The sequence below is a fragment of the Idiotropiscis lumnitzeri genome, chromosome 1 (assembly GCF_059441095.1).
Source record: "Idiotropiscis lumnitzeri isolate Australia: NSW breed Sydney's pygmy pipehorse chromosome 1, RoL_Ilum_1.0, whole genome shotgun sequence".
Lineage (NCBI taxonomy): Eukaryota > Metazoa > Chordata > Actinopteri > Syngnathiformes > Syngnathidae > Idiotropiscis > Idiotropiscis lumnitzeri.
Genome location: NC_142391.1, coordinates 14931945 through 14945658, shown reverse-complemented (window position 1 = coordinate 14945658; position 13714 = coordinate 14931945). Strand labels below are relative to the sequence as shown.

At 41.6% G+C, this 13714-nt stretch overlaps 1 protein-coding gene across 1 annotated transcript; it reads right to left on the bottom strand.

Annotated features, from left to right (window-relative positions):
* Positions 1–598: 598 nt before the first annotated feature.
* foxa2 (forkhead box A2) lies at positions 599–3443 on the bottom strand. The gene is made up of 2 exons (XM_088304314.1): positions 3158–3443; positions 599–2279 (listed from the first exon to the last, which is right to left on the bottom strand). The coding sequence occupies exons 1-2, from the start codon at positions 3227–3229 to the stop codon at positions 1008–1010; spliced, it is 1344 nt and encodes a 447-aa protein (XP_088160440.1). The 5' UTR covers positions 3230–3443; the 3' UTR covers positions 599–1007.
* Between the last annotated feature and the right edge of the window lie 10271 nt (positions 3444–13714).

The window sequence follows — 13714 nt, the reverse complement described above, 5'->3', positions numbered from 1 at the left end:
GAAACTTAATAGACATGTAGTACTATCTATAAAATCTGCGTGTTATTGTTAAATGAACATTTTTGCATTTTTGCATTGATGTCATTACCGCAGGTGTATGTTTATTAGATACACTTTCTCAGCATTAATATCTGCTGTATGTAGATTTATTTCTTTTAAATAAAAGATAATAAATGCCTAAGTTTGTCCGGCTGCATTAATAATATGTATAATGTATTCGATTTATTATTAAAAGACATTAAAATCCACAAAGAAGTCATTTGTAGCAATGGGGTCTGTTTCATGCATTTCGCCCGAATAAGAAAATAATATAATCCGCTATCCGTGCATGTATTTACCAAAACGTATTGCATTTATTACATTTTTATCCAAATTAATTTAGGTGCTGTTTGTAGATTTATTTATAAAATTATTAGCTGTTGATTTATGGTATCGTTTTTTTTTTATTACACACTCAAGATATTTAATTTGCCTCAAACGACCCCTATCGTTCAAAATGTCAGTAATTATTTAAGAGGGTTATAAAAATAATAAGGGAAAGTTAAACACGGAAAACATTTTGTAATAATTTCTAAGCAGTCTTCATTTTGAGAAAACATGACCAATAACACTTTAATATAGATTCTGCTCTTGTCACTACAAGAATACACATATACAAGCCATAAATAGGAATTACACAAATGATTGAAGAAATGCATCTGTTTTGAAATTCAGTCCGGAGTCCAGTAAGTAAACGTGTTTTTTTTACAGCTGTTTTTTCGTTCTTTCTTTCTTTTCCTTTTTTTCTGTTTTGTTTATTGTTTTTTTTTCTTTGGAGTTCATTCCTGCAGCAGAATTCTGAACAGGTCACATTTTCAGTCAGTGTCACAGATTATTAACAACAACAGGGCTAGTAACAAACTCGACAACTAAAACAGTGGGGGGAAAATAATTGAAATACATATTGTACACAAATTCTATATTTTTTATTTTTTACAATATATGTACACGTTGAGCTAGAAGTCCATTTATGAGGAGTTCATGATAGGCCTGGAATAGACTCCTTGGTAGTAAGAGGAGTCAGGTATGGAGGAGGATTCCAGGCCGGCCTTCCCCGCCATGGAGCCCATGGAGAGGGCCCCCGTCATGGGGGAACCGTAGCCCGAGTAATGCATGACCTGTTCGTAAGTTTTTAGGTCCATTTTGTGGTGATGGTGATGATGGTGGTGGTGCTGTTGCTCCGACGACATGAGGTTGTTGATGGAGAACGGATGGTTGAAGGAGTAGTGGTGCTCCGGCTTGAGGTGCGCGTCGTGGGCCTGCAGGACCGAGTGATGCTGGGAGAGGAGATGCTGGCCCTGGCTCACCGGAGACGAGATGGAAGATGCGGCAGCGGCGGCGGCGGCGGCAGCGGCGGCGGCGGCGGCAGCGGCGACGGATGCGGCGTGCTCCGGGCTCAGAGCCTGGTTCGCCTTCATGTCCGACATGGCCCGCTTGTGCTCGCTCGCGGACGAGTTGGAGTGCGGCGACTCGTTGCCGTTACAGCTCTCCGAGCTGCTGTGGGACGAGCCGTCGCCGCCCACCTTGCCGCGTCCGGACTCCTTGACTCCGGGCATCTTTTTATCGCACTTGAAGCGCTTCTGGCGGCGCAGGTAGCAGCCGTTCTCGAACATGTTCCCCGAGTCCGGGTGGAGAGTCCAAAAGGAGCCTTTGCCGGGTTTATCCGGCGACCTGGGCACTTTGAGGAAGCAGTCGTTGAAGGAGAGCGAGTGGCGGATGGAGTTCTGCCAACGCTGCTGGTTCTGCCGGTAAAAGGGGAAGAGGTCCATTATCCACTGGTATATCTCGGCCAGAGTGAGCATCTTGCTGGGGGACTGCTGGATGGCCATGGTGATGAGGGAGATGTACGAGTAGGGTGGCTTGGCGTGCGTGTAGCTCCTCCGGTACGTCTTGGGGTCTCTGGAGCGGTTGATGTTGGACTGGCCGTAGATGGGACTCATGGCGTTCATGTTCGTGTAGGACGTGAGCGCGTTCATGGAGGCGGGCTGCCCGGTCATGGGACTCATGCTGGGGCTCAGGGCCGCGCTCATGGCCGTCATGCCGGCGGCTCCCATGCCGTTCATAGCGCCGGCGCCCGGGGACATGCCGGTCATGGTGGGGCTCATGGCGGTGTTGACGTAAGACATGTTCATGGAGTTGGCGGACATGTTGGCCGAGGTGCTCATGCCGGACATGCTCATGTAGGTGTTCATCGTGTTCATGCCCAGGCCCGCGTTCATGTTGCCAACAGAGGTGTAACACTGTCGGGACCGGGTGGGGAGGGTGGACAGAGGAGACATGAAAAAAAAAATCATGAAACCTTAGACTGAGCAAAAAGTCTTATAAATGCAAGTTGCAACAGTGTTATTAATTTGTGAACTAATACTAAATTGGATCATATCGAATCGTGCACGATTGCTTCTAATAAGAAACGCAGGTTTGGCAGTTGACTAATCCTTCATATGCACAGCACCTTTCGAAACAAATTCCTTCCCAATAAAAAATGTCAATGAACAAAATTTGAAGCAATTACACGAAAAAAAAATATAGTTCATATTTTAAAAAATCCCAATACATAAAATTGAATAAAACCAACACTATTAAGACGCGATTTGAAATCATACACTGAGTTAGTCTACCTGAGATCTCTCGGGAGCGACCCACAATATAATTTATGTCATAAGTGTACAGTCTTATTTTATGTTAGTGCTTCTAAAATGCATATTAAACGATAGACGTCATGCCGGGTGTTCAAATTACACAGCCTCGTTGAAAAGATAGTGAGGAGCGCACACACGAGAGCGCATCCCAAATATTTGAACCAATCTGCTCCCCAAATCAAACACCGCTGTTTGTCGAGTGAAAACAGGACCAAAAAAAAATTGTGTGATTTGGTGAAGATAGGTATATAGACAAAAATTATAATCCAAGTGAAAAAGTTTACCCCACCACCTCCTCCTCTACATGTCAAGCAACTTTGTTAGGATAGCGCGCGCGGCGTGGAGATGGGGGAGGATTTGGAGGCGCCTCAAGTCAATATTTGATCACAAAGTTAATATTATCTCAGGGCTAATATTGAGTTGTATAAAATGGGATCGGCTTTAGACAACGGGGGGAAATATATATTTAAGGTACCCACCTCGGGCTCTGCGTAGTAGGTGCTCCAGTCGGTGTGTTCGTGTCCTTCCATTTTAACTGCTCCAAGCATCATGGAGGACTTTCAACCGAGCGTCTCCCAGCTAAGGAAAAAAGCCAAAAGCGTCTCTCGTATATAGCCGCAGACTGGGGACCACTGGTGCATGTGTCGGCGTGGCTGCCGCTTCCCTCCGAGTCCAAGAGTGGCGCACAAAAGGGAGAGGCAGCCGCGCAATGCGTCAGAGAGCGAGCGCAGTTCAAAATGACGCTCCGTGCAGCCGCCTGACGCAGTGATATAGCTGTGTGCGCCAGCCAAGCCTCCAATCCTACTTCTACGCCTTGGGCCCTATTTGAATAATCTCCTCGCACCTAGGCGTGAGACTCCTCAAGCTTCAGCCCCCCACATCCCACACCAACACTCCAAACCCTCCCCATCCACCCCATCCACCCCATCGTACACCTGCACTGACTTGAAAAGGGCAATTTCATATGAAAAGATGCATGTTTTTTTTTCTTCTTCTTATTTTAGGTGGGCGGAGGGGTGCCACGCAGACAGGAAAGGGTGGCACGACTGTAAAGGGTGATTTTTATTCTTTATGCGCAACCTGCAAAGTGTTTTTCTTAAATGTTTTTTCCTGCTTCGTTTTCATTGAAGTATCATTAAACAGTAGAGCAAACAATGCATTAGAATGAATGAAAACAAAAATACTCATCAAGAGTGGTGTTCAGCGACAGTCATGAATGTTTAATGTCAAAACCAGACATACTTAGATGTGATGTTGACTTTGCAATTGCGCTTCCCCATAAAGTTAGCCGAGCTACACTTCCCTTTTGAGGGTGCAAAATTTTAGCTTCTAATTAAATACACTTTACTTTTTATGCCTTTTATTTTATTTGTTTTATGGTAAGCATTTTCGAGTATCCAGAAAAGTGATATTATTATAATAATACATTTCATATTTTAATAGTATATTATATATTTATTGTTGTTGTTATAATCCCCAATGATAAAATTATAATTCGTTTGAGATGCTTATTTCCCATGAATACGGAATCACAATGTAAGTCATTTTGCTCAATACGCAGTGCAGATGTTTGAAAAAAAGTTTTAGTATTGTTATCCATATTGTCCTAAAGCATTAAGTCTTCCTGTACCAATAAGGATATTCTATACATCACGGATTAAGTGGCTGTCCAAAAGTATTTTATCAACATCATTTAGGACTTGCCCTATGCCCCCCAAAAAGCGTTTCAATTAGTACAGTTAAGAACTGCGTGAGAGCGCCCCCTTTTGGTCATAATCTGTTTGGGCTCTTTGTGGCGTTCACAAAGGCAGAAGAAACGCTCTCATTTGGTTTCCTTCACCGAAATGCAAAATTCCGATTTTTTTTTTCCAAAAATAAATTGAAAATACATGCACTGAATGCCGTGAAAACATTTAATAAAATGAAATGTTATTTTCACGTTTATATTTAGCGTGTCAAAAAGACGATCGTATTTAAATCGAGCATCCCTCTTGCAGCTTGTACAGTACAATTCTGTATATATTTGTATGACGCAAACATAAAGGTGAGGCCGCAGTGTGTTGCCGGCCACGTGTCACTAGTTGTACATCTATTTGAGTGCATATTTACGCAGGAGCATAACTATCAGTATTGAGCCCCATTAGTATAGGCGAGTAAACCTGTCTTGTTGACGAGGGACTAACAGTCTGCTTAACTTGGAAATGAGATCATGAGGGGGGGAAAACTGTGTTTGACGATTGGGGATTGCAGCGAGCACACATCAGCAGAGAAGGCAATGCACGCCGATGGGTGTCATTTGAATTGGGGTATTTTTGTCTGCTAAGAGGAACTGTGGAAAAGAATATTGGCATGAAATTTGATTTTAATATTAAGACATAAATTACAATTATTGAATGTTGAATTGGGAAAAATCATCATCAAAGAAAACATGCACGCATGGGGACATTTTAAAATAATTTATATATGTACATAGAGAATCTATTTTTAAAGAGAGAAGTCCAACTCTTGGTTGGAATATTCCAAAACGGTCCTTGACCTGGCTGACATTATGTTCCTGAATGAGACATGTTGCTAATTCCAAGGTTAATCATCAACCTGCTCGAGTCCCTTCACATGGGTGAAGGTCACATTTTGGATTTGGTGAAAAACAAAATCTGTAATCAACCAGTTGTTTGTGTGTTTTTGACGGGCCCGCCTCCTCTTGGTTTGATGCAATTTTCTGTTCATGTGCAAGATGTGCATATTTTTGTGCAGATTTTGGGAGTCTTACAACATTGTCTGGCAAATGTCTTGTCATGGGCCTTAACGATCTCCTGCCGGTTGGTGCACAACAGCCGATTGCATCTAGCATAGATGCGAGGCTCCACGTCAGATTGACAATACTTGTTGTTACAGGAACCTTTATAATTGAATTCTGTGTGATTTTGGAATCCAGAAAATGACTTCATAAAAATTCTGCGTGTGTACTGTGCCTTTTAAAATAAATGTCTTGAATCAAGCAATGCCAGTCATTTTATAATGATAATCAATGAGTGTTGACATTTTTTGGATAATTTTAGAACTTTCACTATATAAAGACTTCATGAGGAATTTATACCGTATTTTAAATTGTGTCATTAAGGAAACAGATCAATAGAAATATGCAACACTTTATTTGAATAAATCTTTGCAAGTGTTTACATTTTCAAATGATCTTTTTTTTTGTTTTTACAATAATCCTTGTAAATCACAATTCCACATCACTGGTATTGGCGAGCTAATTTTAGAACAAGCGTGTGGTCCTTGGGAACGTCCTTGTGTCCACAGTTGCCATTTTGGTGGCCTCAGACATCATTTTTGTATTAAAACAAAATACATCTATACAACTCTAAACAGATTTATTTCTTAGTTTTCATAAAAATTAATATGGGATTATATAATATATAACATAATACCATATTGCGATCCAGTGAAAGCTAAATAAAACACTTTGCCTTTATTCTATCTCCTATTATTTTTATTTGATACGTCTCAGACAGTATCATTCAAAACCAAGCATTATATTTGCCTTATTGTATTATTTAATTTCTGTAGATTGTGCCCATTGTTTACATGCCCTAAAGAAGCATCTCCATTTTGATGTTCATAAAATGACCATAGATGTTCATCATTCCATTTAAGAACTAAAGTTGTGCCAAATGGAATGTTATTTTCAGTCTGCTTATTCTTTATTTCCTAAATTAGCTTCACTTTATTTTGCATGATTTGTGAATTAAACCCTGCTATGCAATGCAACAGCGCAAAAGAAACAGTTGCACCTCTGCAGTATTTGCCGCTTTGTTGATCAGTGAACTTCTACGATGAGGAGTGTTATATTTGGCACATGCAACATTCATTCAATCAGTGCTCATGACAAGAGCAAGCGCAAAGTGTCGAAAGTTTAATGAGAGGTGAAATGGCGTGAAAGTGCTACACCTGCATGTGCACTGGCTTAAAACAACATTCTCTGATCCAACATCGTGTGCTGAGTACTTCTTGGGTGCAGGCCAGGGGCTGGAAAGAGGGTGCTCCTTGCTCTGTGGGACCTCATGGAACATTCCACCAAACACCCAGGAGTTGTTGGCGCTAATGTGTTAACTTTAAGTTTCAACTTTCAAAGTGCACCCCCACCCCCCCACCACCACCACCACCGCCACCTTTAGGTGAAATTCACGTAAGAATGCTCCTTTTTGGCCCTTTGTATCCTTGTGAATATAAGGATGGAACCACATAAGCCAAAGGGTTAAGTCTGTAATTCATCAAAATAAAATTAATAATTAGAGGTCCTTTCTCTTAGAAAAGGGAGAACAAAATGTTTGCTGCCAACTTGCCTGTGGTGACAGTAAACATTCCAGAGCCGGCCTGGAGTTTGGACTTGCCATTATCTGCCACAGCTGTGACAACGCCTGTTGGCCGCAGGTTTGTGGCTGGCCACACTCTGTTTACCTGGAAATGAATCTGAAAAGCGGCTGGACTGGGAAGGCACACAAGGCGAGCTAAATAAAAACCGAGAGTGGTCAGTGCAATGAGATGCATGTGGCAGGCGGTCCAAAGTTATTGCACTGGCCCCAGTGGGTCAGGGCGCAAACAAAGGCGTAAACGCACTAAGGATATCCTCAAATACGCACCTTTTGATATTGAGAGGAATGTGGCCAGGAATGCCATTCCGTATGCTTTTACGTTGACTGTATCCAGGGCGCTCCAGATTCAATACTTGTCTCCTTGTCATGGTAAAAGGTCTCGTGTTGACCGCTGCCCTTCATTTATCACACAAGGTGACAGTTCATCTATGGGACCACAGGGGGAGAATATGGAAGGTGGAATATCAACAGGTGGATGGATGGATAGATAGATAGATAATTGTGAATTTCCAAAATGTTTTTTTTTTACATTTCTTTAATGGTTAATAGTACATTTGTATGCACTTTATTATTTATTTTCCACAAAGAATATTTTTAATGCTGTAATAGAATAATTATTATCCATAAGTTTTTAAGTGTACCATTTTGCAAATATGCGAATAGTAAACCACATTAGTTCTAAAGATGTAAAAAAATGGTGATGTTTTTTTTTTTGTTTTTTTTGCATTCCTTAACAGAGAAATTAGTTTTATGGCTAAGTGAATTGGCACAAATTTTGATATAAAAAGAAAATTCTGTTGGAAAATCAGCTCTTCATTTTGGCTCAAAATGGAGAAATGAGAGCTTACTGAAAATGAAAGAGTCCACGTTAAACATTTTCGATGCTATATGGTCAATGAGACACAAAATAATTGCTTTTTCATTATTTATTATTTTGTGTCTTTGTACTGTTTGTTTAAAGAACTCATAGAAAATAGATATAGAACATATCGGTTCAGTTGCGTCAAATGTCGGTCTGAACTTTCAAAGTAAAAGGTGCCTGATGTTTATTAGGGTTAAAAGATTTAATATCACCAAACCGGCCCATTGTTATTCATTAGTGGGCCTACTGCAGAGTCAATACACATTTAATCACAGACTGTAGGCAATTAAAACAGGAGGGGAGCAGTACTGCTATGGTAATTAAAGTGCCAAGCTCCCATGGGAAGCTGCATGTCTAAATATCAGCGCCATCATCAAACCTCGCCTGCTGTAATCTGCGATGAGCCATTGCCGCTCATCCTGGGCCACCATGCTGTCAGTGCTGTGTGGTGATTGCAAAGTTACATTGCATTAATTAGCTTTTTAATCCTAATTGACGTAAAGGACAGAACTTTGTGACAGCAAGGAAATTGCTTAGCCGTTCAGTAGTGGCGCGCAAAGTACAAATACTTTGTTGCTGTAAGTAAGTAAATTACAAAAAAGGTATCGATACTCCCTGGCTAAAATAGACAAATGACCTTTTTCACCATTTGTGGGTGACAACTCTATGTTAAAAAAAAAGACATAAAGAAGTAAAATAGAACACGAGTAAAATCCTGATTGATTGACAACTTGAGAACTGGAAGGCAATTAATGATTATAACACAACAAATTCAGAGAAGCAACATATTCCCCATCCATGGCCTTGTTTTCAACTCCAAGAAGGAGAACAAGTGTGTGATAAAATATCCATCAACTGTAATCGGAAAGAACAAACACACACAGGTCAGGAGTATTATTTTTTTCAGTTTCTATGTTAGTTTAATTTAGTTTTTGTTAGTCGGTTCACAACATTTGCTAAGCGATGGGAACATTTTGCTTTGATGGCGTAAAAGCCTGAGACAACATTAGCTCTCGTTTATCTTCTCGGACCAAACCGATGGCCGCTATTTTCCTCGCCAGTGGATTTCTTTTTTATTTTGGTATTTTCATTGATATCGAAATGGGGGTTTCAGAGGGAACACAACCGACTTGATCGATGCGGCTCTGCGAATTCTCTTTGAATTCAACTCCGGAGAGCTGGGCAGTCTACATGGCGGAAGCATAACGGACACACTGGAGTCAGGTGATCGGCGCTCACCAAATATACTTATTAAGAATTAAAAGAAGATATCCTCTCCTGGATGATGTAAATTTGGTTGCTGGGAAGTGAGCGGCTGAGAAGTCTTCCACCCCCGTTTGTGTGACTCCCCAACACCAGTTGTGCCTCAGTCAGGGCGGGGTGCTTTTAAAATATATATTTTAAGATAAAAATAAGAATAATGATAATGCATTCAATGAACTGATTCTATAATGATTCAGAGAAATCAATGCTGAGGTCATATTTATGAATGAAATACAACGACATCCACCACATATATCAGAAGTGCGCAGAATCTGTCGGCCTGTGTCTGGATCCACCAAAACCTGCGCCACAACTTAGACCTGGTTTCACCTCGCCTGAAGTCTAAGCCACTATTTGTCAGGTGCCCCAAGAGCTTGTCATTAAAAATAGAATGCCCAACTAAATGACATTTTGTTGAAGAGCTAAGGCTGCAGATACAGTAATTCATATTTTGTATTTAAGGATTATGTTATAGTGTCATTGGAATATCGTCCCCCCCAGAATCATAATGACACTTTCGGTCTTCTGCTTACTTACAGTTTACTGTAATCAAATAAAGGATTTGAATGAGTATTTCTACCTTTACCAGGATGTTTTAAAAATATATATATATATAGTACTTCTACTTAAGTACAGAGTGCCTGTATTTTTTGCCTCCCTAGCAGCGTTTTAATGTGAACCAGTATAATGGCTCGTCGTTAAAGCAGTTGAAATGGGCTGGGTTGAGACCATCTCTATAAGACCACCTGAGAAAAAAACACACACACATCTGAGCTCTACATCTGAGGGAGGCTTTTGCTCCATTTCCTTTTCCCATCACCGTGTCAGTGGGCAAGCGAGGCTCATATCTGCTGCAGTCTTATCTGTATTCCAGGCTGATGGGAAAATTCAAGTTTGGGATTACCTCTGACCCATCTTTGACAGCCAGTTACCGGCGTGCTTTCATTATCGTCATGCTTCAGCACACTACACAACAAAATCTCACGCTCGGTGCCTGAAAGCTATCCTTGTTTGGTATGCATAGCACAGAAATTAGAAGCACATAGCGGAGAATTTATATCAGGTCTGTATTAGAGGTGAGCCTATCTTGCGCCGGCCCTTCTCGGATGGACGAGGGCCCATCCATATGCAGATGGCTAATTTGTAGTGTTTACAGAGGAGCACGGAGGGAGCTGACAGCTCATGAAGAGAGCTGAAAGACGGCTGCCTACGTGTCACCCCAGGAGCCTGGTGGTAAAACCTGCCCTATAAGAGCAACAACATAAGTGTCCAATCTGTGTTTGCTTACCCGCGGACACGGATGGCTCAGTCCTGGTCGTGGGGCCCGTAAATTGTGCCTTTTTACAGGCCCTGACAGCTAACAGGCCATTGGGAACAGAGGCCCAATGACTCAGCCACTCAACAGATTAGCACCTCATCAGCCTCCTACAGCTTCGAACAAATACCGTCCCTGCCTCCTTCATGACACAATAGGGCTCACACTGCTCAACAGCCCCCCGCCAAGGGCGCACCCCACCATTCTTCCTCTGCCACAAAACTTCCTGGTCTGGCTCTTTCTCTGGCCACAGCTGCATCAAGGGCTCCTTCCCTAGTCCTTGGCCCACCCCGACCCCAATTGGCAAGATGTGTGTATTTCAGGTGAGCAAATATTGCCACTTGCCTGAGAGGTCAATGACCAGCCCTTTCAGGAGGAGAGTGGGGGGTTGCGTATTGCGCCTGCCTGCTTTGCAACAGCCGTACATGTGGCCTCACACAGCAACCGGTGCATAGGACGGGTCAAGGGAATTCTCCGGGCACAGCTGGAGTCGGCAAATCAAATATATACCTACACGGCTCATCTGCATTTTCCCAGAGCGTTTCCAGTGTTCGTTTCCCCCTCTAATTGGCTTTTAACACAATAGAATGATTTGATGCTCTGACAAGCCACACACAGAGAGATATTTGACCTTTTGGTGACATTGCCCAGTACTAACACAACTCATGGATAACTTTGATCGTCTCAACCAGGAAATCGAATCCCACACCAATACATAAATGATAAGTCTTAACATTCTTCATTATTTGGTAGCAAGCAAACACACAAAGCTTTCAAGAGTGCTTCAACACCCCAAGTTCACTTCTTCTGATTCAAATCACTTGATGGGTTTGTAAACTTGGTCGCTCCCCTTCTGGTTGTTTCATTGATAAGCCAAATGAAGGAAGAATCTGCCATTGACCAAGACCATTGAAAAAATGATTTTTATTTGGCATACTCATCCTACACGCTTTTAACACATTTCAAATTGTTAGAACTACCTAAAAGAATTCATTCGTTTCCATCTCGCTGTCAAGAAATGGGAGACTATAATAATCACTGTGGGGAACAAAAGAGGATGACTCTTGCTTGCACAGTTCTCCAAATAAGACGGAGTGTGTTAATTTGTCAATCGCTGTTGAAGGTTAGAGTACAACGGACTCACAAAAAAGAGAATTAAACACTGTATATTCAAACACCAAAATGTTTAAGCGAACCATACAATTTTATCTAACGAAAGTCCACCATGTTATTTCGAACGTATGATTCAAAACACCACAGAAGTGCTGACGAAAATTAACGGAGATCTAACAGCAATTATAAACCTTCAATTAAATGCTATTTTTTGGGGGGCAGCAACGCACACAAACAGAGCATACAACAATGCTCACAGGCATATATTTTCTCTGCTCTGCGGAAACTAGGGAAAAACATGGGAAAGGATTTTCATACCATCCCACTCCTAAAGAGAAAAATTCCATCCGGCCCAGTCCTGGACGATATTTAAAAAAAATAAAAATAATAATAATAATCCTGTCCCGCTTCTGGTGAAAAAAATTCCCATTCCCGTCCTACTCCAGTTTAGAATGACTCTCACTCCTGTACCACTCCCATTTTGGAAGGCAGCAACATTACAAATGGCTGCGCATCTGTCTGTGTTTTTCTTTTTGTTTAAAAATCATACTGGATTATCCTGCTCCCACAAACATTTTATCCTATACTGTTATTCCTCTGATTGAAGATAAACTTGACTCCCAACCGTGAGGAATCGCACGGAACTAAATTCAACTTCTCATGTGGACAATGACGATTAGTGAAAATGAATCGGGGACACTCTCTGCCTTTTCTTGCTCTGCACTACATGCTGCGGAAACATTATAAATGTGAAGTGTGCACATAATAATGTAATGCTAATTTTGTAGACATGCAATACAAATGTATTGCTCCCTACTGGACAGTTGGGTATACAATCAAGAGTTCCTTATATGGAAACAGTTAGGGAGAGATAAAAAAAAATGAGCAGGGATAGCCTACAGTCAGACAGAATTTTGCTTTAAGCTTGTGATAAAAATAATAAGGTAATAAAAAATACAGTTGAAAATCTTGGAATTTCCACCCATCGGCAAGAACAGACGACTATTTGCCTTTAAGGATATGGGGCGTATTGTTTTGGTGGGCGTATTGTCTCTACAGTGTATTGTGGTCACAAAAGAGAAAAAAAACATCACCATAAATAATGACCGTAAATATACAACAAAAGCAAGTGAATATGTTGTCAATGATGGTGTAGCTGGAGTAATTGTAATTAGGATCAGATCAAAGCTGCTTCTTTCATTTGTATGGGGACAGATTTGGTCTGCAAATCGGTTTGATTGCTGTATTAAATAAACCAAATAGTATACAAATTCCGAGAACTTGTAATGACGTAAAATTGACTCAAGGGTGTGGGTATGAAAGAGCCCTACATTTAAAATCTGGTCATGTTTACCATTCTTTTTTATGGCCATTAAAAATACATAATATGCAACAGTAGGGTAGTGCATTAATGACACTGTAAGTGTGTGGTCTCTATCAGAAGCATCGACAAAAAGCCTCAGGGATGAAAAGAATGAATAGCTTGGTTCGAAGAGGCTTGCAGTCAGTTGTGTATTAGGTGGAGAGATGATGTGTCACAACTGAGGACCACCTTGATCTCCCTGGAAGTCAAACACAAACGTGGATAGCCGGGTCCTGGGAGGCCTCTTCCGCCATCTCAGTGAAATGAAACCGGCCCAGAAAGCAAACAAGATCTCTTCTCATTTCTCCTAGACCAACCTTGTCTGGGTGATGGGCTTTTCTGTTGTTCTGTTTGTTTGCTTGTTTGGTCTGGAGCTCGTGGATACCCGGCATGGAGCATCGAGCGGGGAAGGGAAAGAAACGGAGGACCGGGAGAAAGGGGAGGGTGGGGGGTCGGATGAGGACGTGTGACATGCAGACCTCCCCGTGAGGTGACAAGAGACCTGCCGAGAAGCTTCAGTGCAGCTAAAGCCGTTCAACAAATACAGCAAGACCAGGAAGCTAAAGAGCAAAGCATCTGTGATCCATCAGCAGATGTTATTTGTGACAAGCATATGATGGCAAAGTCTTCCTTAATGGGCACTGATGAGGAATTGTGTCACACATGCTGTGCAGTTGTGTACAATGCAATCTCAGAGCATTCCCGTGGTGTGTCCAAAAAAAGTATTTTAAATGTTAAATA

Bases quoted from the DNA above. Each gene is read 5' to 3' on its own strand.
- foxa2 (XM_088304314.1), bottom strand. From the start codon at position 3,229: ATGATGCTTGGAGCAGTTAAAATGGAAGGACACGAACACACCGACTGG. The intron at 2,280-3,157 runs GTGGGTACCTTA...CGGTCCCGACAG, and splicing joins CCTACTACGCAGAGCCCGAG to TGTTACACCTCTGTTGGCAA.